This window comes from Gracilinanus agilis, chromosome 1 (genome assembly GCF_016433145.1).
Source record: "Gracilinanus agilis isolate LMUSP501 chromosome 1, AgileGrace, whole genome shotgun sequence".
NCBI classification, from domain to species: domain Eukaryota; kingdom Metazoa; phylum Chordata; class Mammalia; order Didelphimorphia; family Didelphidae; genus Gracilinanus; species Gracilinanus agilis.
Genome location: NC_058130.1, coordinates 214,580,034 through 214,606,542, shown reverse-complemented (window position 1 = coordinate 214,606,542; position 26,509 = coordinate 214,580,034). Strand labels below are relative to the sequence as shown.

Here is a 26,509-nt window from a genome sequence, read left to right as displayed (position 1 = left end):
AGAAATGGCATTGGAACCAAAGGACTCTGGTTCAAATCTCAAATTGCTAATTAAATATCTGTTTAACTTTGAGAAAATCACTATTTAATTAGTAAAATGAGTAAGTCCTGTGTAGATGACCTCTAGGGTCTTTTCTAACTATGGTGGGGGAAGAGTCTGTCTGTCTATGTCTGTCTTCAACCAAAACCAAATTTTTTTAAGTCCATTTGCTGCAACAGAAGTTGAAACAGGTCATTTCCATTCTTAACCATCTCAAACTTTCTTGCTCAACACACATCCATCAGCTTTTGTGACCTTTGCAAATGACCTCAGAGCATATCTTGAAGCCAATCCTTTGGCTTCCACAGAGTCTGAGTCAGGGAAGAAAAGAATTACAAATCCTAACTGAGGGAAGGAAGATTATTCTGTTTTTGATAAACCTCTGGGTCCTCCTTTCTGAAATACATGGCACATGGTGCAAAACTGTTGGGGGTTTTTAGGGGGTAGGCCAATTTGATTAATAAGAGGACTCAAGAATATTAAGGCTAAAAGAGATCATTTGACCCAACCCCTATTTTTTATAGATGAGGAAAACTAAGGTCAGGATAAAGGAACTAACTTGCCTGGAGACCACACAAACCATCTCAAGTTGTTGAGTCAACCCAGTCTGACCTTTTTGACCCAATTTTTGTTTTTGTTTTTTGCAAAGCTACTGGAATCTGGACTTGCCATTTCCTTCCCCAGTTTTATTTTACAGATGAGGAAACCGAAGCAAACAGGGTGAAATGATTTGCCCGGGGTCACACAGCTGGCAAGTGTCTGAGGCCAGATTTGAAGGCCCAGTGCTCTATCCACCGTGATACCTAGATATGACAAAGTTAGAGGACCTGGGCTCAAATTCTGGTTCTTACACTTCTTTCATGAATGAAATTAAGCCTCTGAGACATGAGTTCAATCTTCTGTCCCTCCCTAACTATGTGATCCCGGGCAAGTTACACTATCCCAATCTCTATTTCTTCACCTATAAAATGAGGATAATTGTGTGATCCTGGGCAAGTTGCACTATCCCAGTCTCTTATTTCTTTCTCCTGTAAAATGAGGATAATTGCAACTCGAGGTTGTTGTGAGAAACAAATTATATAAACTTAAGTGCTTCACAAATGGCAAACAGGAGTATTGTGGCCTGCTGAGAAATATTTTTACTAAATAAAAATATAATAAAACATAGATAATGGTTTTCTGATACATGGCTGGCAGGGATCCTTATGAATAGTTTAATGTCTTTCTATTTGAGCCTGCTACCACTACTTCAGATCCCTTCCAGCGATGATGATGACCTATGGACTGGAAAAACTAACTCTAGCAAGTTTCTATAGCCCTTAGATGTCAGTTTTAGCCCTGGTTATATTCCCTTACTTCCTCTTTCTTTTTCTCTCAAAGAGAAAGGCTACCCTGGGCTTGGGAGTCCCTCCCAGACCTAAGGCTATTTTCTGTTTGCCACCTCTTCCATTACCGGCAGTCTCTGGACCCAGCAGTGCTGGGTTTAAGACACATAGGCAAGTCATCTCCAAAGGGATGACCTGTTAGAAAGGAATGCTAGGAATGCAGACAAAACCTTAACAAAAGGAAGCAGCAGGAGAATCTGTGACACTGGAATTTTTTTTTTAAGTCATCATCTCTGTAGCCAATTCAAAGACTGGTGGATGTTTGCTTATGTCAACCACAGGACCACAGGGCTCGGGCACAAAGACCATATCCCCTAATTCCTTGTAAGAGCCAGTAATGAAATTAACCACCGGCTCCAACTCTGTCATTGAAAGGGCTACCGCAGGATGCTTCATTCAGTCTGTAGCTCTCCTCCCTTTGAAACCATGGCAGTCTCTATGGCGGCAAAATGCAGTCCTTGGCTTACATTTTCTCTGAGAACTAAATATACTACAGAGCTAGCCAACTCCCTGCCACAGCAAAGGAACCACAGGGTGTCCCCACAAAGTGGCCTCCTGGCCACTCCTGCACCTTTTCTTTGTTTTTCTAACATTTTTCCCCAAAAACCTATGAGGAGAGGACGCCATGCTTTTTCAGCTACATGATTTTAATGGGTAAATGAATTCTTTCATTAGATAGCTTGCAAAAAAAAAAAGAGAGAGATGAGCAATATTATTGGCATCTCACTGAAACATAAATATATAAATTACACTTTTACACATTAAAAAAAAAACTTTTAGACATATACATTCATGGGCATAGCACTGTGAATGGTACCCAGCTGAGAGTAAGCACAGGTGGCCAACAGAACTCAGGTTTCCACTCTCCGGGAAGAGAGCACACCTCTCTGGGCATCTGACTGGCATCCGGGCAAGGCTGAATGCTGACTTCATGCTGCCATTAACAGCCTGTTCCCAAAATTAACTTTTCCATTGTTTGAAATGTGATCGAGCCAGAGAGGGCAAGAACAGGTCCAATCTTTCCCCCCAAATTTGAAAGGCTACAAATGTTGGTTCCCCCTCAGCCTCTTCCCACCCACCCCCCCTCCCCATCCTACCCCAACCTCTTAGTGTTTACATCTCAGAGCTTCAGTTCATTCACATTCAGAGGCATTCCATTCAGGCTGAAAGCCTTATCATAAAGACATGCTACTTTATAAGTTCCTCCTAAAAAACAAAAACATAAACAAAAACCCTTTACTTCACTAACACATACAACAGAGAGAAAGCTTCCATCTCTTAAGAGACATTTCTTGTGAAATGTTGATAAACAAAATTAAAAGGAAAATGGCCACATGACCGAATCTACTTCGAGGTCTGAGGGAGGAAGAAATAAGGCAGCTGAACCAGCCACCAAAGTACTCAGAAGAGTTAACTGTCTATGTCTACCCAAGGCCATAAGCCAGAAGAAAAGTGGAAAACCAAATCAGGCTTTTGCCTAGACCCTCCAAGCAAGCCTGACTCGAGAAGGGTTTTTGTTTTTCCTTTTAAGTTAAATTCAGCCAAATAACCTCTCTGACTAAAGTTTTCACTTTCCCTCCCAATGGCTTTTGGCTTCAGATAGACAAGAAGAGCCTCAGTCAACTAACCAAATGTTTGGTCTGTGTGACAATAAATGAACAGTTGGGCCAATTTCTTTCATCGAATCGAACTGACCAATGATTCTGGAATTTTAAGTATGACCACATCCTCTTGAATTTTCAAAGCAGTGGGTGGGGCCTGAAGCCAACTGGGTTCAGCTGAGCCCTCCAGAGAGGACCCAGTGGAATCCCCATGTGCCACTGGTAAACGAAATAAAAGCATATGCACCTCAACCAGCCTTCTACTGCAAGGCAAGCTGGGTTTGAGACAGATTTTGAAGTTGGTTGGGCTATTCCACTAGAAAAATATGACCATAAAATGGGTATTTGGGGGGGGTGGGGGCAGGATTCCTCTGGAGGTGGAGTTTTTTTGTTTTGTTGTGGTGAGGGTTGGGGTCTCGGGGGGGGGGGGGGGGGGAGGAAGGAAAGGGGATGGTTTCAAGAAAACATAGCAGGATTTCTCAGGTATATAAAACTGTTAATTTTAGATAAAAATACAAACTTCACCTTTACAAAAAACACATTTTCTGTTGAATACACGCAAAGCATAACATCTTACCAAAAATAAAGAATTTTAAAGTTCTGTTCAAATATTGGCAGCAGGTCCACTTCTCTGCTGTGACAACATTGTACAATACAGATACAAGAAGAAGTTGTACATTTTCACCCAGCCAAACATGTCGAAATTAACTTTCTAGCTCATATATCGTAAAAAGAATGGCAAATTGCTAACACAGATATCACTGACTAGTCACCAACTGACAAAAGCCTGGAAGGGAAGATTTGGCATGGATGTTTCTATGATTGGTTTACGCACATTATTTTACTGAAATGGCTTAAATTAAAAAGGGAGGGGGAGGAAGGAGAAAAATATAAACCCAGAAACATTTAGAAAATTATGCATAGGTAGGTATACCATGTTTATTTTAATACATCTCATTAGTTTGCATCCTGCTAGGAGAAATACCATCATACTGCCTGCCTTACTGTTACAGCAGCCTTTTTCATGTGTTATTGGTAAATGGAGTCCAAGAGATTTAAAAAAAAAAAAGCTAGGCAAAGAATAAAAAGAAAAGCTTAATAATCACTTTATGGTGTAAAAAAAATCCACTTAAGGCTCTCAAAAAGGTTTTTGTATAGACTTAAAACACTACGGAGCGAGGATGTATTGTGTCTATAGTGTTCACGTGGCATTGGATACATTCCTGGTTGTTGTTGTTTGTTGTTGTTTTCTGTTTGTGTGTGTGCCTGTAGTCCATCAGTGTCCATCCATCTTCATCAAGAAAACAGGCTTATTTCTTGACAAAAAGCACCTTTGACCACTCTTGACAGAAATCCATTGTTCATTTAGATTTTTGTCACATTTTTGTAGGACTTTTGGGTCTCATCCATTCAGTCAACCTTTTATTATTTTTTTTTGTATGGGTTTTTGTAGGTTTTTTTCTTTTTTTTTTTTTTTTGGACAAGGAAGCTTCTTATTGTTTCACCGAGTGCTACAATACTTGCTTTGATGTCACATTAAACAAATGTACATTGTCTCTTTGTTCTCATCAAGTGTTCTTTCAGACAGTTTTTCACAGAAGAGAACAAGTAGAGTATACTGTCAATGAAGCACCATACATAGAAGGTTCAGGAATGTAACAAACCATGTACATCCGTGTCCCAGAGAAGGTTTTCTAGCTTATTTTCACCTCACATCTGTTAAGGAAGAAAAAAAAGGATACAATGACTTGAGGATCAAAGGAGTCACTACTTACTTGTGACTGTCTTTTAATTTCTATATCATTAGCCTATCAAAAAAGGTTCTAAATGGAACAATTTGCCTATTAAAAAGTACACAGAAGTTGGTTAATAGGATTCAGTGGCTTCTAAGAACTGTACAAATGAAACCCAAATCATCTCCTCTATAGTAAATTTTTAAAACTCCTCAGTCAGAATAAGGAGGTCTAGACCCATCCCAATGGTATCCCTATATGAACTTTAGCCATGGATGGCAGTCATTGCACTTGGTCCTTCTGTCTTTTATGATGGTGAAACTGGTATAATAATCTCCAAAGTTCCCAAAGTTTTAAGATACTCTAACAATTCAAATAGAAGTGATTCAGTTCAGAATCTTCCTTGAGCAACGAAGACTCTGTCCTGCTTTGCGGGTTTCAAAAGCTCAAGATTCCACAACCCTTCCCCAACTCCATGTTTTAGGATTATAGAAGGGAAGTTTGAGGTCCCCATAGAAATAGCCAGTGAGACAACCTTTGTCAAGGAGGGCTGCTGAATCCTCTGCCAGGGCAGGGAAGGGGAGCCAAAAAGAGGTCGAATATTTCAAGCTCCTTTCTTACTCCAAGATTCTGTGATTTAGGGTATTAAATCCAAGGGTCCTTTTTCTAAGTGTGGAAAGGAGGTGTGGAAATCTCCCCAGGTCTAGAAAGATATTTTCCAGACCATCAGCTTTTAAATAGCCCAAACCCTTGAAATAAAAACCATTTTCAATCTCGCAATCCATTCATGCATTGTTATAGGATGCTTTGACCCTCCAAATCAGTAAAACAGAGAAAACAAAAGCCAGCGGAATGATACTTCAGATCACAGAAGCTCAAGTATTAATTAGGGCCTGTACAAAGGCAAGAAAGGCAAAGAATCAAGGGATGGAAGAGGCCAATGGTTCCGGGTAGCTTAAAGGGAAAAACACCAGCAGGGCAGAATGATTAGAGCCAATCATATCTAATCTCTTTGCAGCTTTAAGGTAGCAAGTGTCAAGATTGGAAGAGCGATTCAGTTGGTGTGATAAAGAGTTTGATTGAGTTGTCCATTGTTGGTGGGATTACAGCATATCCAGTTTAAAGGTCCTACCTGATTATCAAATAGCTCCAGTGGGCTTTAGGTTGGTTTTAACTTTTTTCTTTTCCGTTTTTTACCTGTTTCCCTAGGCCTTCCTGTTAACATAAGGGCAAGGAGGGTGAAAGGCCCTAAGGGAATGCTGTTTGCTTGAAAACTGAAGTAATAAATACTTGAGATGTTTATCTTTCTGAAAGAAAACTTGATAATCTTTTGCATTAAGAAACTTCCTTGTATTCTTTTTTTTAAACGGACTTCAGGAGTGTATTATAAAACTACATGCACCTTTGTAAGCAAAGACTCACAAGAAAACCTACATTTCAGCTGACTGAGACTGGGAGCCTGAAGTTAAAAAACAGGCCCCTCATCCTTACCCCATCATCCTGAAAAAGCAAGCTTCCGTTCCATTTAAAAAGAGGAAAAGTCTTTCCACCTCTAACCCTCATTTCAACCACATCTTTAGTTGTACTCTAGATAAAACTATATAACTCCCCTCTCTTCTACCTTCCTACCCTCATCTCTTCACCACAAATAATCTTAAAACTCCAAACTCTTCACGAGTTCATCTTTATGCTAAGATGTATCTGGCAAATATACTCAAAATTATATGCCATTAAAGTCACTTAACCCCCATTGCCTAGCCCTCACCGCTCTTCTGCCTTGGAACCAATACACAGTATTGATTCTAAGACTGAAGATAAGGGTTTAAAAAAAATTAAATGGCATCCTTAATTTCATCATTCCTGAGAATTCCTAATAATTTTGCTCCATCACCCCCCTCAACTCCTGCCCTCAGGAAACAACAATGTGGAAGGCACCCTCATTGAAAAAGTGGTCACTTACCAGTTTCTTCTTCCCGATAATCTGAATTAGAATTTGATGACATACAGGTGCATTCCAAATGCTCTTCTAACCTCACCAGAACTTCTTTTAATTTCGGTTTTTTCCTAACATATTCCACTTTTGCCACCTGTGCAATAAAAAGGTAGAAAGCAATGAGACCCACATTGATGCTTTCATCTTCAGCAAACATATACTGAAAAAGAATGAACTCTAAAAAGTCAGTTTCTTACTAAGATTGCAGAGCTATCTGGCTATGGAGTGCCAACCAGAGCCCAGTTCTCTTTAAGAATCAATTTATTGGGGCAGCTGGATGGCTCAGTGGATTGAGAGCCAAGCCTAGAGATAGGAGGTCCTAGGTTCAAATCTGGCTTCAGACACTTCCTAGCTGTGTGACCCTGGGCAAGTCACTTGAACCCCATTGCCTAGCCCTGTAACAAATAAAATTAATATAGAAGGATATATATATATACATATAGATAGATAGATAGATAGATAGATAGATAGATATTAGGGCTTAAAAAATTTTTAAAAAGAATCAATTTTATTCACTTCCAAATGGAATTCAACAGGATACACTCTGAGGCTTCCCAAGACCCTAGCTGCCTTCCAGCAAAATCCCCACGACTTTGAAAAAATAAATTGAGACCAAAAATATCCTAATTATGATAAATATTTGAGACCTAGTTGGATTTGTTTGGGTGCATATGCTTTAAGAAAAAGCAAGATTCAATCAAATAGAAAACATTTGGTAATAAAAAGCAGCAAAATGGAAGAAAGCATCTCATTGTAGGTAGCTCCCCAAATACATTATTTAACATTGCTGTGCCTTGCATATCATACCACATTCTTTTCATTTACATCAGTCAGCCAATGAAAATAACTAAGAATGTTAGTATATTAGGGTTTGTTGACCTGGCCAAATACGTTAATAACCTACAGAGGGGAACAAAAAAAAATCAGGATTTTAGTTTTCCCAACATTCCCCTTGAGCTTGTTTTAAGAAATTTAGGCCAAAGACCCTGGCACATAATCCCAGCCTGATGAAATCAATTCCCAAGAGGACTAAAACATCCTCTCAGAACAGACAGGACCTTAGTTTGAAGATCTGGGGCGAGCCTGTACTCATGGCATTTTGAGTCAATGCCGACCCCAAACCGAGATTCTCTATGTTTAGATCAGACAATTCCATGGAAGGTTCTGAATGAATCAATCAGCTTAATTGTCCCCAAGTGGCTGCTAGAAATGGAAATAAAACATTTAAGATTCCTATTACCCTTCAGGGACCGTGCTAAAATAAAATTATTTTCTTTGTCCCAAAGAAGTTGAGGTATAAAAAAATCCAGTGGAAGACTTTGGGGAATTATGGGATAAAAATCATATTGGCACATCATAGATCGTGGGCCAAATGCCAGACAATTCAGCCATCTTAATCTCCTGGGCTTTTAAACAGAGTCCATTTGTCTTGGTGCAATGTTGAATAGGGTCCTGACGAAGTCACATTCGAAGGCTGGGAAAACCAGGCACCAAGATGGAACTAAATGAACTTCTGGAAAACACTTGCTATCTGGCAAAGCATTTCCTCATTCAAGTATAACTCCAAGCCATCCGTGAGATCATTCTCTCTCACATGAAGAATTAAAGGCACTGGAATCCCCTCAGTAAGGTATTTAAGGTCCTCTTAATAGGCCCCACCTTGTGCTAACCTCACCATATTTCCCTCAAGTACGTAGGTTTCTAACCTGATCCATGGATGGATTCCAAGGTATCTATGAACTTGGATAAGAAAAAAAAGTGGCTTCCTTATTTTACTATGTGTGGTTTCCTTTGTAATCTTATACATATATACATAATCTACATAAAAAATTATTTTGAGCAAGAGTTCAAAGGCTTAAACTACAGAAGGGATCCATGACATTAAAAAGAAAAAGAAAAAAGAATCCCTATACTAGACAGAAACAGTTGGTTAGCAGGAGAGGACAATTGGGATCCCTGTTGTAATCTAATAAAAACTGAGATCCAGGTAGGTCTATCTCCTGTTCCTCATGGGTATGCTCATTCCAAACATATACATCCTTCTAAAATACAAGACACAGACAAATAGAATCTGTTACATGTCTTACAACTAGATGTTGTAACTTAAATCTAAGCTCAACATATCCAAAATGGAACTCATTATTTTCCCCACAAACCCACCCTTCTTCAATTTTTTTTAAACCCTTAGAATCAATACTATGTATTGGTTCTAAGACAAAAGAGTGGTAGGAGCTAAGCAATGGGGGTTAAGTGATTTGCCCAGGGTCACACAGTTGGAAGTCTCTAAAGTCAAATTTGAACCCAGAACCCTCTGGCTTTTTATTCACTGAGCTACCTAACTCCCTCCCTTCCCTCTCTAACTTCCCAATTACTGCCAAAGGCATCTTCACCTTCCCAAGTACCCCAAGTTCACAACCAAGGCAACACCCTGGACTCCTCAGTCTCTCACCCCTCCACATCCAATCTGTTGCCAAGGCCTGTCAAGATTTTCCCTTCAAAACACCTCAAATACTCTTGGCACTGCCACACCACCCTGGCAGGGCATAGATTCTCATTGCCAAATGCTTCAACTGCTGGTTGGTCAACCTGCCACAAATCTCTCACCATTGCCATCCATCCTCCATAAAGCCAACAGTTGTCAGTTTCCTAAAGCATAGATCAGTCATGCCTGCCCACTTCCCTTCCCACTCGAAAAACTCCAGTGGCTTTCTATCACATCCAGGATCAAATATGAAATCCCTTATTTGACATTCTATGCTCATCATAACCGCCAATCCAACCTTTCCAATATTCTTACATATTATATACCCCCTCCCAAACTCTGTGATCTGCTGACACTGTCTTCTTTCTATTCCTCAGAACCAGATCCTCCATTCATTTCCCAAAACCAGGATTTTCATTGGCTGTCCTCTGTGCCTGGAATATTCTATCTATACATCTCTACCTCCTAGATTCTCTGACTTCCATCAAGTTCCAGCAAAAATACCTCCTTGTACAGGAAGCCTTTTCTCATCCCCTTAAGATTCTAGGGCCTTCCCTCTGTGGATTATCTTTAATTTACCCTGTACATAAATCATTGAACAGAGTTCTTTGTATGTTGTCCCTTCCATTAGACTATAAGCTCCCTTTCTCTGTATCCCCAGCATTTTAAATATTAAGTGACTTCCTAAATCTATGATCCTATGAAATGAAAAATGGAAAATAACCATAACTTCTGGTTCTCCCAGTGTTTGCTATGGGACCTTCCCTCACCTTCTTTGTAAGGAAAAATTGATGCCTGGATTTTTCTTTCAAAGAAAAAATTGTTCCTCAACAAGTTAACAGAAAAAGGACACAATGACTGTCAAACGGGCACAATGCTTGCATTGTATGATGTATTGTTCAAGGAAGTCCTTTGGGATTGGAATCACCTGGATGACCATCTATTCTACCTATCTATCTAGACTATTTCTCCTTGAGTATGTAGACAAAGCTAGAACAAGTTTTCATCGTAACATCAAAATGTCCATGAAGTAGAGACACGCAAGTTATATTAATCGTTAACTCAAGAGATGGTGCAAAGGGCTTTGGAAGGAGACATGTGAAATAGTATTTGGCCATGTAATTTATTACCACACATAATATGACCCTAAACGAAAGGTGTGGGAGTGGTAGTTGTTTTGTGTCCTATTTTGTTTGTGTCCTGTTTTGGAGATAGAAGTTACAAGGCAACCAAGCCCATTTTAATGAAATTTCTCTAAGAATAAACTTTCACATGGACACTCATTCATAAGGCATGTCGCCCTAGTCTACCAGAAGGTTATTTTTCTCTTCTGCTATATTTATATTTGCACTGTATTTCCTCAATGGGAAGTTCTACCCAAAAGATCTCTGTAACCGTTTGCCAACATCATCAGTCCATCAAACCTGAGAACTGGGTTTGAAGCCTGTCCCCCCCAAAAATTAGGAGTAAGGACATGGCAGGAAAATTCCTCCTTCCTTTCAACCCAACCTAAAACTTCTGTGTCTTCACACTAAGGTTGTACCCATGTGTGCTAACTCAAATGGTCCAAATAAAGTCCAAAAGGTTGAAGAAAGAATAGGTCGTGGACAATGAGAACGTTTTAAATAGGGTAATTGGCTAAGGGAAGAACTTCCTTGAATCTGTCCAAATCTTAGCCCTCCATTGCCAAGGCCAATCTTGGTCCAGTTTATAGAAAGGTAAATCATGCCAATGACCCATTGGGATGAAAGCAGTAAAGAAACATTTTGAAAGTTTCTTAAAGTTGGAGCTTGGGGGGGAGTACCAGAGACTTGGTAGGATATAGAGGTATCATCCCCTCACTCTAAAAAGCCACTTCTAGAAATTCACCTTCCTCTTTTCTTGGAAGAAAGTGGGTGAATATAGGTGTGGCATCTTTTATATCTATTCAGTTGGCTGGTGTATTTGTTGTTTTATTTTGCTGCTTTTCCCTGTTATTTTTTTTATCTTTTCTCATTCTTTTTTTTTTTAATTTAATTTTATTGATTAATTAAGAAAATTTTTTCCATGGTTACATGATTCATATTCTTTCCCCTCCCCTCTTTCCACCCCCCTCCATAGCCAACACACAATTCCACTGTTCCCCCTTTGTTATTGAGAAAGGCTCACTGGGGAAGGGGTATAAAAGAGTATATTCAGAAAGAAATGCTTCCTGGAGGAGGTTTCTAAAGACCTAAATAAAGAAAAGGCCTTCCTGTCCAGTACTCGGTAGAATCATAGACTCCTTGAGTTGAAAGGAATCTTTAGAAAGTCTTCTGTTCCAAATCTTTACCTGGCAAGATAAATCCACTCCCACATCAGGGCCACCATATATTCCTGTGGTCTCTGCATGAACAACCTTTTCTGGGAAATGGACAGTCAACTGGCATTAAGCACCTACCATGTGCCAGGTTGAGCAGAGCTAGGTGGTGCAGTGGACAGTGTTGGGCCTAGAGTCAGGAAGACTCATCTTCCCGAGTTCAAATCTGACCTCCGACACTTCCTTCCTAGCTGTGAGATCCTGGGCAAGTCACTTAACCCCATTTGCTTCAGTTTCCTCCTCTATAAAATGAGATGGAGAAGGAAATGGCAAACCACCTGTAGTATTTTTGCCAACAAAACCTAAACTAGGGTCACAGCTGAAAATGACTCAACACAACGTGAGACAGACACGGTACTAAGAGCTAGAATTACAAAGAAAGGGGTGGGGGGGGGAGCCACTACTCAAGACTACTCAAGAACCTCACAATCTAATAGTAAGATAATATGCAGTGACAGAGAATTTACCATCTCATCAGGCAGTCCCCTCTTGTTAAATTTCCCACTTTGGGGCCATTACGACCAAATCTGTTTTCTACACTAGCACCCCTATTTAACACCCAGGTGAATGTGGGATAGTGGAAAAAAACATTAGATTTGGAGTCAGAAAATCTAGATGCAAATCCTTAATTTGTGGCTTGTGCCACTTATTATGTGTGCCTTTGGGCAAATGGTTTCTTTTTGAGAATTGTTTTTCATCTTTAAAATGAAAAGGTTGACCTGGATTCTGACAAGTGAGCAGCTGGTTCTCCTAAAAGATGTGTGCAGAGCACTCCTTTAAGTTTAATCTACATTGTTAACATTTTCTCCATCACTTTCTTAACCCTAGACAATGAAATCATAAATCAAGCCTCGGGATTTTTTTTTTGGAAACTCCTACTTTCTGTCTCCTAATCAATACTAAGTATAGGTTCCAAGAGGCAGAAGAACGGTAAGGTTTGCCCAGGGTCCCACGGCTAGAAAGTGTCTGAGAATAGATTTGAACCTAGAAAGCTCCCATATCGCAAGGCCTGGCCACCTAGTTGACCCAAACCCTGCAATTTCTACAGAGCAAGTGTTAATTTCTGGGGGGGGGTAAAATGCTCACGCTGAAAAATCTAATAACATTAGTCAGTTCAAGCTAATTCCAGCACACTCCTGGCCTCGATGAACTTGAAGAGTCCCTTCTGTCTGTGTCTTATGTTTCTTATACCCCATATACCTGAAAGGATGAACTGTTGTTGTTGCAGTTGTTCAGTCATTTCAGTCATGCCTTTCCCTTCATGACTCTCTTTGGGTCTTTCTTGGCAAATTGCTCTAGGTCATTAGACAGATGAAGAAACTGAGACAAAAAGGATTCACTGACTTGCCCAAGATCACACAGCCAAATAAGTGGCTAAAGCCAGATTTGAACTCAGGAAGATGAGTTTTCCTGACTCTAGGTCTGACACTCTATCCACCTTCACCACCTGACTGTCCCAAATAGATTAGGGAAGGAAAAAAGCAAGAAACTAAGCATCAACTAGGAGGTCCTAAGTTCAAATCTGACCTCGGATGCTTCTTAGCTGTGTGACCCCAAAAAGTCACTTTGTTTTGGTTTTAAACCTTCACTTTCCATCTTAGAATCAATACTGTGTATTGGTTCCAAAGCAGAAGATCAGTAAAGGCTAGGCAATTGGGGTTAAGTGACTTGCCCAGGGTCACCAGCTGCCCCTTAGAAAGTCACTTTAAACCCCATTGCCTAACCCTTACTGCTCTTCTACCTGAGAACCAATACAAGGTACTGATTCTAAGATGGAAGGTAAGGGAGTTTTAAAAAAAAAATAACTAAACATCAAGATTCTTGCCACATCAGCCCAATTCCACAGATAAACAAAAATGAGCAGCATCAACCTATATTTGTATTCTGAAACTTCATCATTAATAGTAATTCATCATTAATAATAATTAGGGGGGCAGCTGGGTGGCTCAGTGGATTGAGAGCCAGGTCCAGAGATGGAATGTTCTGAGTTCAAATCTGACCTCAGACACTTCCTAGCTGTGTGACCCTGGGCAAGTCACTTACTCCCCATTGCCTAGCCCTTATCACTCTTCTGCCTTGAAACCAATACCAATTATTGATTCCAAGACAGAAGGTTATGGGTTTAAAAAAAATAGAACTAAGAACTAAACAATACACAGTAGATGGAGGAATGAGTAAACAAACTGTGCTACACAAACATAATGGAATATATTGTCATATCAGAAGAATGAAGATGAAGGATTCGGAGAAACATGGAAAAATCTACATGAACTGATGCAGAGGAAAAACAATACACACAATGACAACAACACTGTGAAAAAGGAAGAGTTGAGAAGTCATGGGAGAGAGGAACTGACCAGATATGTGAAATATTGCATCCGCCTTCAGAAATGGCTATTTTTTTCTCTTTCTTTTTTTTTTTTTTTTTTAAAACTCTTACCTTCTGTATTGGTTCCTAGGCAATGGGGGTTAAGTGACTTGCCCTGGGTCACACAGCTAGGAAGTATATGAGGTCAAATTTGAACTTAGGACCTCCTGTCCTCCTGTCTCTAGGTCTGGCTCTCAATCCACTAAGCCACCCAGTTGCCTCCCCCACCCTCCCATCCCTACCCCCAGTGTTTATTTCTGATGGACTGCAATCTTTTTTATAAGTGATGTCCCTTTGGGTGGCAGAGGGGAAAACATAGGTGACATAAAAACAAAAGATCAATAAAAATAAATCTTCCTAAAACAAAACTATGGGGCTGCATGTATAAAAAATAATAGCAAAGGGGGCAGCTGGGTAGCTCAGTGGACTGAGAGCCAGGCCTAGAGATGGGAGGTCCTGGGTTCATATCTGGCCTCAGACACTTCCCAGCTGTGTGACCCTGGGCAAGTCACTTGACCCCCATTGCCTACCCTTACCACTCTTCTGCCTTAGAGCCAATACACAGTATTGACTCCAAGATGGAAGGTAAGAGTTTAAAAAAAATAATAATAGCAAAAAACCAATGAGCCAAGAAAGGGTCATTTTCTCTGATCAGAATCTTTTAAATATTCAAAGAAGAAATATTTATCTTCTTCTGTTGGCTCTTCGAATGCCCAATATTCCTATCATTGTATGTATTTTCCCCTTTCCTTCTCAGCCACAAGACTCCATTCATTTATGAACATATTTTCCCCCAACTTAGAAAATACAACCACCACCACCCCCTCCATACAAACTTACTGAAACCAGTCAGGGGAAACTTCAGAGCCCCAGCTCACCCCATCACTGCCCCTTTTGTCAACAAGGGGGTCAAGCTACTCTTCTTTTGCACTGCAAACAAAAGTGCTAGACTCAAGACAGAGAAGCTGCAGTGCCCAGGTTAAAAACAATTTCCAAGGCTGTCAGATTTCCATATGAAAAGATTTAGAATAGGCTGGGTCACAGAAGAACACTGCTGGAAGGTCAGCAATGGGTCAAAGCAATATGTTTCCATCTCTTTTCTGATTCTACTCCCAGAAGTCCTGATGGGCAAGATTTGAAAATGGAGGGGTCAACAGATTTTAACCCACATCAAAGAGCACATGACCTTCACATTTTTATGGCGGCACCCAAAAAAACCTGCTCTAAGGCCAGTGGTTAAAGGTCAGGAGTTACCGGCAGCAACAGTCTAAACCAAAGGTGCCAAACATGTTGGGCCACTCCATCAGAACCAGATTATAATGTAATTGGGAAATATTTAACAAAAGCAATAAAAATACAATAGATCACAGATACTGCCAATATGTGATTTTCTAAGTCTGTGCCAGCAGAGATCCTCACATTTGGTTTAATGCCCCCTCCCCTACCAACATCTGTTTCTGTTTTGAGTTTGACACCACTCTGTAGGAAATAAAATTCTTCTCCTGAGTCCCATTAAAAAAAATTCTTGATATATATGATTATGCAAGGATCCCAGAATATTACACACAGATCTAACCAAGAAAGACCAGGAATTAATGTTTTTGAAATCTTTATTTGGTAACATATAGTGGAAAACCAAATATGAGGTGGGAATTAAAGACAACTCAATTTTCCAGGTTGGAGCAGCTCAGCTCACAACAATTCTTTGCAGTCACATCCATATTCGCTTCAACTATAGACTCTAATCTAGGCTAAATTCGAAGACAAAATCTTTTCTAGCTCTTCTTTTCATGACCTGTGCATCTTCTTTTCTTCCTATCCTTACCAAAGAGGCCTCTTCCATAATTTTGGTCCTTCCACTCTCTTAGTGACCCTAAGGCAAATCACTTCCCTTATGAGCTTCAGGTTCATTCCTCATACAGGAATTCACAAGGTCCTTTTAGCATTCTATAATTCTATTTATGCATACCTCATTCATATCTAGGTATCCGGCTTCTGGCCCACAACTTGCCCTGGATCAGGTCCTTCCTAACCTGCAGCCAGCTCTAATCTCTTATACCTAGATGACTTGTGACATTATCTGCTTTAGCATTTTCAGGCCCAGAGGCTTGCAGTGACTTCCCTTCAGATGCTTACGCAGCGGCTTATCATTTGGCTTATCATTTAAGTTGTACTAGACAAGAATGACTGTCTTAACAGAAAAGTCCAAGAATCCCCTAAGGTGAAAGACTTTCACAACCCCTGCAGACTTGGATCATGTTTAGGAACATCAAAGACTCAGTTTCTGGGTCCTCAAATCAAAAACTCTCAGAAGGCACCTTTGAACCAATTGCCAGTGAAGAAGAATCCTGCCTTTCCTCCCAATATATCCCCCAACTCTTTTTTCATGAGTTTCTGTTCAACTGGGTAACATTTTATATCCACTTCTCTGTCACTGATTGTTCACAAAATTGACTTTAACAGAATGGTTTCAGAAAAACCTAGAAAGACTTACATGAACTGATGCAAAGTGAAGTGAACAGAATCAGGAACACTGTACACAGTAATATCAATATTATATGATGAACAAATGTGAAAGACCTAGTTGTTCTTAGAAATACAGCAATCCAAGACAATCCCAAAGTCTCATGATGAAAAATGCCATCCAACTCCAGAGAAAGAAGTGATAATCTAAATGCAGACCAAGACATGCTATGCTTCACTTTATTATTTTATTTATTTATTTTTGGCTAAAGAACTCTTCCACAAAATGACCAATGAGAAAATATTTTGCATGCTTGAATATGCAAAATCTGTATCAGATTGCTTACCATCTCAGGAAACGGGGAGGAGAAATTTGGGGAGGAGGGAGAGAATTTGGAACTCGAAAATTTTTTTAATGTTAAAAAAATAAATGTCAAAATAGCACAAAAATGGACATTAAGATTATCATGCTTCGGTGTTCTTTTTCACTGGACTTGCTCAATAAAACAGATTCAAGTTACCCCAACAATAAGAGAGGTGACATGGAGAGAGAGGCCCACTAAGTAATCAGGAAACCCAGCTCTGCCTTGAACCAAATATGTAACTTTGGGGTTAAGTTACTTCCTCAGTCAGGCCTTCACACTTTCCACATCTATAAAATAGGTAGTTGAACTAACTAAGGTGTCTCTAAGATCCCTTCTGGCCCTAAAAAGTCCCCAAGTGTTAAGTGCAAAATTGTGTATGGTGTTCAAAATATTCATACCTCCAATAAAGATACTCAATTACTCATTTGCTATTTAGGTTCCACTCCTACACACTCCCCACCTACACTATCCCCATAATGATGGGGTTCAAATGAGCTTGCTCAGCAAAACCTCAGGTTAATTCTGATGCTAGGGCCCTCGCAAGTTTCATTAGTTTACAATTCTGGAACTGATTGTAAAACAACTGCAAATTTTATTTGTTATATAGTTTGGCTCTTTGGAAGGGAGAAAGGAAGGAATACTGGGGGGAATTTTGAAGATATTAAAAAAGACATGAGTAAAAAATTTTTTTTTGTATTTAAAAAAGAAAAACAGTTGCTTTACTGGGAGCTTTCATAGAAAATATTAAGAAGAATTAAGGACAGGCTTGGACACTCAAAGACCTTGCAGCGGAGTGCTTTTTAGACCTAAGAAAAACTAAAAAAATACATAATGTTTATCACTTGGTCCTTAATTCTAATTTTTTTGGCCTTTATTGTCAAGCTCAGTAATAGTATTTCAAGTTGATTACGTACTTAGCAATGATTAGGTTCCTGCTATGTACCAAGTAGCAGAGATATCATTAGGAACCAGTCTCGTTTTTTGGGACCCAGTGTTCGGAGAAAACTTAAATGAGACCCTGAGGTTAGCTATCCCTTACTTCTTTAGGAAGGACCACAGGAGATTACAGGTACAAATGGGTAGTAGAGTCATGAAATTATCAACTTTCATCTAAATGTCCATCCTTACCTACCTGAATATAAGTGAGGTGCTCTGTCATATTTTATTTGACTTTTGGCTTCATGATAGTTTATGACACTGTATTAGTCAGAAAATCTTGAATCCTTGGACTCCATCTCCCAGAATTCTTTTACATTACCCAAAATCCTTTTTCTCTTTTGTGCACATTGCATCTTCATGTATTGTTTATAAGTTCTATAACACCACCCTCCCTCCCTCCCTCTCCCTCGCTTTCTTTTTCCCCAAGTGCATGGCTGGGTTGGCTCTCTCTTTGCCCTAGCTTTTTACTTCCTCTTGCTTCAAGTTATTAATAAATCTTATTAAATATAATACTTAGAAAATTGGATATTAATTTTAATTCTTACACACACTAAAGAAGGTCAATAGCCCCATATATCATCAGCATATAACATAGATATATATAATTCAGAATGGATTTCAATGAAAATTTGAGAATCTTCTTAATGGGTACCCATCCTAGCACTTCACTTTTGGACCAAGATCACACTTTGAAGACCTTAAGTCTATTCTTTCCACACTGAAACCCCTGTTCTGGGCAAGTCTGTCTTTATCCATTGGCATACTTCCTAATTGGTGAGTGTCCCACATGGCCCACTATTTCCTGGCAGCCTAACCATGCTTCCCCTTAAACCCCAGACATCTCCTCCCTCCTCCAACTCCCTCCTTTAAGCATGCACCCTGTACAAAAAACAAGCAAACAAAAACCCTTTTTTTCAAACACCAGAACCATATCAAATCATCACTAGGTTTAATACTGGAAAGGGCATGTCATCTACCAATCAGTGGCTCCATCACCAACTCAGCCACTTTACAAACAAAACTCTATGGCCACAACTCCCCTCTTTATGTACTGTCTCTCCCTATTAGATATAAGCTTTTTAAGGACAGGAACTAGATCATCTATTATGTCTAGTGTCTTCATCTCAGTGCTTGGCATATAATAAGCTTTGTCATTCATTCATTTATAGGTAAAGCTAGAGAGACATGTTTACAGTGAATAAGGCCTATATTTTTTTAAACATAATTAATAGTTATCAAGTTAACCCCAGACTCCAGGCTCAGCTCTTCTAAGAAGCCCAGAGCATGCTATGGAGAGGAGCCCAATTTACTATTTGGCCAATTGGCCAAAGTGTTGACTTTGAAGTCAGAGAACCTAGGTTCAAATCCTCCATCTGCTGGTACTTACTGTGCCACCTGGGACAAAATCGTTGAACCTCTGTGGGCTCCAAGTTTCCTCAGCTATAAAATGAAGGGGTTGGCTAGATATCCCTTCCCATTTTTTAAAATCTATGATCTGATGATTTTTATTGCTCCTCAATGATTGTGTCCAGTCTCAAGAGTAGAAAGGATTCCAGATGGAAAGAAGGGTAATGGTAGTCAGGGGATAGAATTTAAACTAAGATCATTCCTCTTGTCCTGACAGAATAGCATGAGGTGGAAAACTCAATGAACTAGGAGACAAGAGACCAGAATTATAATCCTAGATCCATCTAGCTGTATTACGTAGGATGTGAGCAAATAACTTCCTTTCTCTCTAGATCTCAGTTTCCTCATCTATAAAATGGAGGGAATGGGTAGGATGGGGGGTTAGGTTAGATGTTCTCTAAAGGCTTTTTGAGGAGTTCTGTTAACAGATCTGAAATTCTGGGTCACCATGGACAATTAATAATAGAATCACAAACTAGGCCTCCTCACTTTCTTCCACCCAGTTCTCTGCCCTCTGCCCCTTGAGTCACTCTTAGCTGATCTAGCTGAACAGATAGGCCAGCTCAGTAAAGGAACAAAGTAGCAGGGGAAGGATTTCACAGAATTGTTTTTACATGCTCACCACTACATTTGCCCACTAGCAGCCTTTATGGCACAGAGGAATTCAGTGGCATTATCTTTACAACAGGCCAATTAAGGGAACAGCGCATTCTCAAGCTGTCCCAGCAACAAATGCTTGGATAGGAAGATCAAGTGGTCATCAGAGACATTGAAAAACTCAATTAATTCTATCAACTGCTCCCTACTTGGAAGAATTTGGGGTGGGGGTGAAAGACACTATCAAAACCAGTCTTCCAGTCCTGTCTGACTCAGTGACCCCATTTGGGGTTTTCTTTGCAGAGATAGTGGAATGGTTTGCCATTTTCTTCTCCATTTTACAGATGAGGAAACTGAGGCAAACAGGGTTAAGTAACTTGCCCAGGATCACACAGCTAGAAAGAGGCCAGATTTGAACTCAGAAAGCTGAATCTTCCTGACTCCGAGTCTGGCCCTCTATCCATGTGCCATTTAGCTTTTCTTAGGATTACAGACTAGTTAGAAGGTAATCTGAGAAAGGAAGGTACTAACAGGTAGGGGGAAAATGAAAAAAAATTCCTAAAGAAGGTATGATTTGAGCTAGGGAGAAAACTATGGAAGTCAAAGAGGCAGAGTTGAGGGAGGAAGCAGAGCATTCAAAGCTTGGGAGGCAGCCAATGCAAAGTGCCCAGCGCAGGCATGGGAGATGGAATGTCATAGTCCAGGAAGCACATGAAGGCCAATGGAGCTAGATTTATGGAGGGTGAGATGGAGAAGAAAATCTAAGAAGGCTGGGACTGCAGAGGTCCCAAACCTCCATTTAATATAATAAAAGAGGAAATGGAGGCCTAGATATCACTGAACTGCATGACTCAGGGCAAGTCACTTCTCTTAGGGTCTCAGAACCTACAAGATAGATGGTGGTTGGGATTCAAAGTAATCTGGCTGTAGATTAAAGCTAGCTCCCAATCTGCCCACCCAGTGGAGGAAGTCACCTCCAATTTGAGGAAAGATCTTTTTTTAGTCTTTATGTGTCATTTTCTACCATTGGAGACTCCTGAGAGAAATAATAACAATAATGATGATGATGATAAGACATCAACTATCATTAACTCAATCATCATCATTATATCTAATTTAGATGGAGAACTAATAATATTAGTGCTTTACATGGAACTGGATTGATTCTCATAACAACCCTGAGAAAGGTGATACTATTATTATCCTCATTTTATAGATGAGAAAACTGAGATTATGTGTCCAACATCTGAGTATCTGAGGCAAGATTTAATCCTTATTCCAAAGCCAATATTCTATTCACTACACCACCAAGCAGTTCCACCATTCTTGACCGGCCCGGCAACCCCAGGGGCTATAGAGATTGGGCAAAGACCAAGAAAAAGGAATTAAAAAAAGGAATAAAACCAAAGATTCTTCAGGGGAGTAGAAATGGACAGAGGTCAGAGGATGTGGGCACAGTGGACAACTCCACCCCTGGACTGCAGTGGGGACTGGCCAAGCCTTCTTATTAAATAGAGCCCAGTCATGGAAAATCAAGAAAGCCTAAAACAAAGACTCTTTCAGAGGAAGAGATGCAACACATTTCTGGTACCACATTCTATAAATAAATGTCAAACATTATCCCTACCAAGCAGGAGAATCAGCTGTCAATGGGCGAACAGAGGCCATTCTAAGTGAGGGCCGTTGACACAGGTGCCTTCCCAGTGGAACAAAGATTAAAAATCATCCTATCTGGGAGCCACAATCACCTTGTCAACAAACAGTAAGGAAGCAAATTTTGATCTGGCCCCTTATGTAATATAGGGGAAATGACCTTTATGCCTGGACATTTTTTTCCAGTGTGACAAGTTCTTAGGGAACTGACAAGCCAGGCCTATGAGCTCACTGCCGGGTTGTTGGGAGTTTTTTTTTCCTTAAAAGCCTTTTGAATTTTCAAAAGAATACATTTATTCAAAAAATGTTTTACAAAAAGGGGGGGAACCGCCAAAGACTGGATCCAGTGCCTAAACCTGATCATATCCCTCAGCTGCTCTGCTTCCCAGGAATAGCCCACCCTTAACCATCACTTCCATACTACCTTCCTCATGACCCCCGGCTAGGGTCGGCTCCTCAAGACAAAGGCACTCAGTTCTAAATATGGAGCTTCAAAAAAAAAAGGCTGAATGAAATGCCTAAAACAATTCATTATATCAAAACTCACCAGTGCCTGACATTTGCTGTGAATCAATATGGAGTCTGTGTAATGAGTTCTGGTGTGACACTAGCCAGGAAAAACTAAGGGGGGCAACCAATAGGCAGCCTCTACAATAAGCATCCTGTTCCCTGCTGACCTCTTGTCCCCTTCTATGTGAAGAATCATGAGTGTTTGGGGGCCGGATGTTTTCTTCAGAAGGTCCTGTTTAGCACTGGGTGGGTGGTGGTTGGGGATGGGCTAGAGAGGGTGAGCAAGAAGGCACCAAGTGCCCTGGGGCATTCACTTAAGAAAAATGGATGGGAAATGGTAGCTGGATCAAGCCCTAGTATCTGGGATGAGATTTAACTCCTGCAAAGTCAAAAAAAAAGCCAACAAAAATGAAGGCTGCATGACCCATCTTGGACAAATTGCACATATCGCAGGAAAGGAAGAGACCAATTCATTTTTAGTTTTATGTCCTCTCTCCCATTAATTCACAGGGAATCATGCTGTACACGTCAACAAAGATGGACCAAGAACCCAAAGTCTGGAAAGATACATTAAGTAAAAGGACAGCAATCCACAACGTTAGCACTACTGATGCCACCATGAAGTATGCTTCCTGGCCAACTTCATAAACTGATGTTCCATTTCTAAAACGATGGTACCCAACTTTTTTCCATTCCTTAGTCTATAGTAGAGTGCCTGCCAAAGAGTGGACACTTAATAAATGCTTATTAGTTGTGAGAATAATAATATATGCTTATAAGAATAATAATAAATGCTTATTAATTCTAAGAATAATAATATCCTTATATAATAATAATGCTTATTAATTGAGAACGCTATTTTAAGGCCAATGAAATTGAAAAGCCCTTCTTTTTTCCATTCCTTAGTCTATAGTAGAGTGCCTGCCAAAGAGTGGACACTTAATAAATGCTTATTAATTATGAGAATAATAATATATTCTTGTACAAGAATGAATAATAAATGCTTATTAATTGAGAACACTATTTTAAGGTCAATGAATTGAGAAGCCCTTCATCCAAATCACTTTACTAAAATTACCAATGAATCAAGAAAATATATTAACAAATAAAGGACAGCACTTGGTATAGAAATGGATTTCCAGACCCCTTGCAATAAATGTAGAAATCTAAACTAAGGGAGAAGACAGGTGCAATGCCTAGGGCATCACTTGTAGTTCATCTGGGTGGGAGGTAAGGGTTACAAAAGGCATCCATCCACGTAAGAAGAGTCAGGGACCTCACATTAAATTACACACCAGCCTGGAGCAGCTGCATCACTTGGTAAAACCAAAGAAAGATCAAATTTCAAGCAGCATCTCATGGGCTACAAAAGTCCATGTGCCCCCACAGGTGGATGAAGAGGCAAAACTGCCCCCAGTAACCTGGATGCTGCTTTAACCCATTGTCAACCATTTATAAATTTGAAAACATAGAAATAAACAGAGCTCCTTTTTTCTATGTCTTCCAGATGTCATCTGCCATGAAAAATTATTTTAAGCATATCTTCCTCCTTTCTTTTGACAACTGATAAACCCTTCTCAGAGGAATGTACTTTATGGGAGGAAAGGTTCAGATAGCCTATCATACCCTAAATAAAACCTATCAAAAACAAAAAGGGAGCAGCTAGGTAGGGCAACTGGGCCTGGAGTCAGGAGGCCTGGGTTCAAATCTAGCCAGATACTCTTCCTACCTATGTGCTCCTGAACTCCAATATCCTAACCCTTGCCATTCTTCTAAATCTTAGACCTGATCCTAAAACTAAAACTAATAATAATAATGATGATGATGATAATGTCCAAATGTAAAGGGGCCTTTAGAAATGAGGGTCACACCAACAATAATAAAGTGGAATCAGAAGTTTCCTCTTCTCCATCTCCCTGACTTTCTTTGGTCTTAATTACATATTGGTCAGTTTGGCATAAGAAATAGTTTCATTCTATTTTCAAAAACTACCATCTTCTTTTCAAGGAAAAATTTGAACAGAAAACCAACGTCAAATTTTCCATCTATGAATGAAGGTGGTTTATGGAAGTATTAACTAGGAAAATATAATGGGAGGGGTTTCATTATTTTGAGACAAAGAGGGGAGTAATAGGGAATCCAGCCCCCAAATAAACCCCTGTGGCAAACCAAAAACAAAGAAAAAGAATAGTCTTCTTAATTAATCCTGCTAATAAGATGTGCCCACATCTTACTAAGAAGTGAGTCATTTAACCTCTGTAAGCCTCAGTTTCCTCCTGTGCAAAATGACAGCTTTAAAGAATTTGACTAGCTCTAAAAGTCCTTTCTAATTCTATTTCTCTAAGGAATCTGTAAGGCAATCTCTCCAGGACAGGATCAGCTAGCCAATAACTTTAAGGATGATATCTCAATTACAAAACGCCCCTCCAGTGACAAGCAACTGCCTAATAAGGATATTATTAAGGATGACCCCCAGTCCCCCCAAAGTAACCTTCTAAGGCAGGAGATTAGAGCTTTGCAGGCAAGAAGCACTCTGGAGGTCACTAGGAAAATGTCAGCCAGAATCATCATGCTTCACATCTTTTTTTATTTTTTTATTTTTTGCTTTGCTTTTAAAGGGAGTTCTGGAAGATCTTGCAGCAGAAATAGAAATTACTTTCTCAATATACCTCCCCAGAGGTCAAGATAACCCCAGACACATTTCAATTCTTCCCAAATGCCTCCACATTAGAAATAAATGCCTATTTTAAATCATGTGGCATTCAATTAAGAAAATACTATTTTGAAGTCTTATTGGATCATAATTGGTACAAAACAAGGGCCCAAAACTGTTTGAAAGTATAAAGAGACATATGGGATCTCTGAGGGAGGAGAAAGAAATCAAACATTCAATAAGTTTTAAGCAAAGCTAGTGGGGGAAGCTGGATGGCTCAATGGTTTGAGAGCCAGCCCTAGAGATTGGATGTCCTACGGTCAAATCTGTCCTCAGATATTTCTTAACTGTGTGACTCTGGGAAAGTCACTTAACCCATTGCCTAGCCCTTACCACTCTTCTGCCTTGGAACCAATACACAGCATTGATTCTAAGATGGAAGATAAGGGTTTAAATAAATTAATTAAATTAAGCTAAGCTAATACATGAAGCTAAAATTCTCAAAAATCTTTTCAGTAGACCCTTTGTTTCAGAAATGCACATCATATCCATGTCAACAGATCACGAAAACTCTTGTTATTGGGTAGCAAGTCCTTCTCCTGACCTTGAAGGAGTGAAGTTCCTGAACTTTCTGGGGAAATCCTTACTGAGCATTCCTGCACCTGCCCACACTCCCTTTTTTTTAAAACTCTTATCTTTGGTCTTACTATGAATTCTAAGACAGAAGAGGGGCAAGGGCTAGACAGTTGAGGTTAAGTGACTTGTCCAGAATCATGCAGCCAGGAAGTATCTGAGGCTAGAATTGAACCCAGGACCTCCCATCTCCAAGCCTAGCTCTCTATGCATTGAGTCATGTAGCTGCCCCTCTGCACGCATTCTCAAAAGAACCAACATTAAGAACCTTCCAGTTCATCAAAGGACTTGGGGCCTTTTAATAGTAAGTAGGTTAAGGAGTTATCCCCTTTGGAGTTATGGGGGATGACATGCACATTTCCACATGAGAGGTAACTTAACAATCATCTTATCTAACCCTTCCTCATTCTATAGATGAAGAAAACTGAAGTCAAGAGGTTAACTTGTCCAAAGTCATAGGAAGCCAGTAAGTGAAAATAATTTGCATTCTTGGAGAAATAATTCTAGCTGAATTTTATGAAAAATGAGACCTAGAAAAGTTAAATAAACTATATTTACTAAATAAACCATATCACGCAAGAAATTCAATGGTCATGCCAGATCTTCAACCCTGGACTCCATATCCCATATCCCACCTATAATGAAAACCAGTGATATGAGAATAGAATAGGAAAGAACCATAATGGTTAAGTCCAACCTGTTCATTTTATAGATGTGGAAACCAAGACCCAAGACCAAGAAGTTGTATCACATCAAAAGTTAGCAACTGGTAATAATTGAAACCAAGGCTTTTCAACGCCCAAGTTCAATGCCCTATGCATTGCCCCACATTGACTCACAATGTACAAGAGGAAAACATCTCTTGAAGTGAATCATCTTTGGCAAAGTTAAGTGGGCAGTATTAGGTGCCCTTTCCCTAAAGCCCTTGAAAAGAACATCTTTCCTCTATGCATGCCATCAGTGGGCTGTGATGTACCCTGAATTATTACCAATAAACTAAAAATGACCTCCAGAAACCACCCACTGTACTGCCTCCTGATGCAGTTGGGCATGAACCAAACATGGCAGCACAATAGTTCCTTAATACTGGACAGCTCTCTGATATTGACCATCAGTCAACAGGGGACAGAAAAAGGGGGCTGAACTTATGCCAAGCTAACTCCCATTAATCAAGAGGAAACTAGCAAAAAATGGATACCACTCAGCGGGAGGGTGAGGTAAATGCAATGTCTGGATCACTGACCATCTATCAACAGGAGACAGAGAATGGGGCTAAACCTATACCAAGCTAGGAGACAGAGAATGGGGCTAAACCTATACCAAGCTAACCCGCAAATAGTCAAAAGAAAA

General features: G+C 39.8%; 1 protein-coding gene across 2 annotated transcripts in view; it reads right to left on the bottom strand.

The window, feature by feature from the left end:
* Positions 1–3,950: 3,950 nt before the first annotated feature.
* PDGFA (platelet derived growth factor subunit A) overlaps positions 3,951–26,509 on the bottom strand; it is a 50,181-nt gene continuing 27,622 nt past the window's right edge. The window contains exons 5-7 of one of the 2 annotated variants that reach the window (XM_044660129.1): positions 6,719–6,845; positions 5,891–5,973; positions 3,951–4,741 (exon numbers count right to left, since the gene is read on the bottom strand). In XM_044660129.1, coding sequence (XP_044516064.1) covers positions 5,918–5,973; positions 6,719–6,845 — 183 coding nt within the window. In that variant the 3' untranslated portion in view covers positions 3,951–4,741; positions 5,891–5,917. The remainder of the gene's footprint in view (positions 4,742–5,890; positions 5,974–6,718; positions 6,846–26,509) is intronic. The other variant, XM_044660133.1, reaches the window with a different exon arrangement.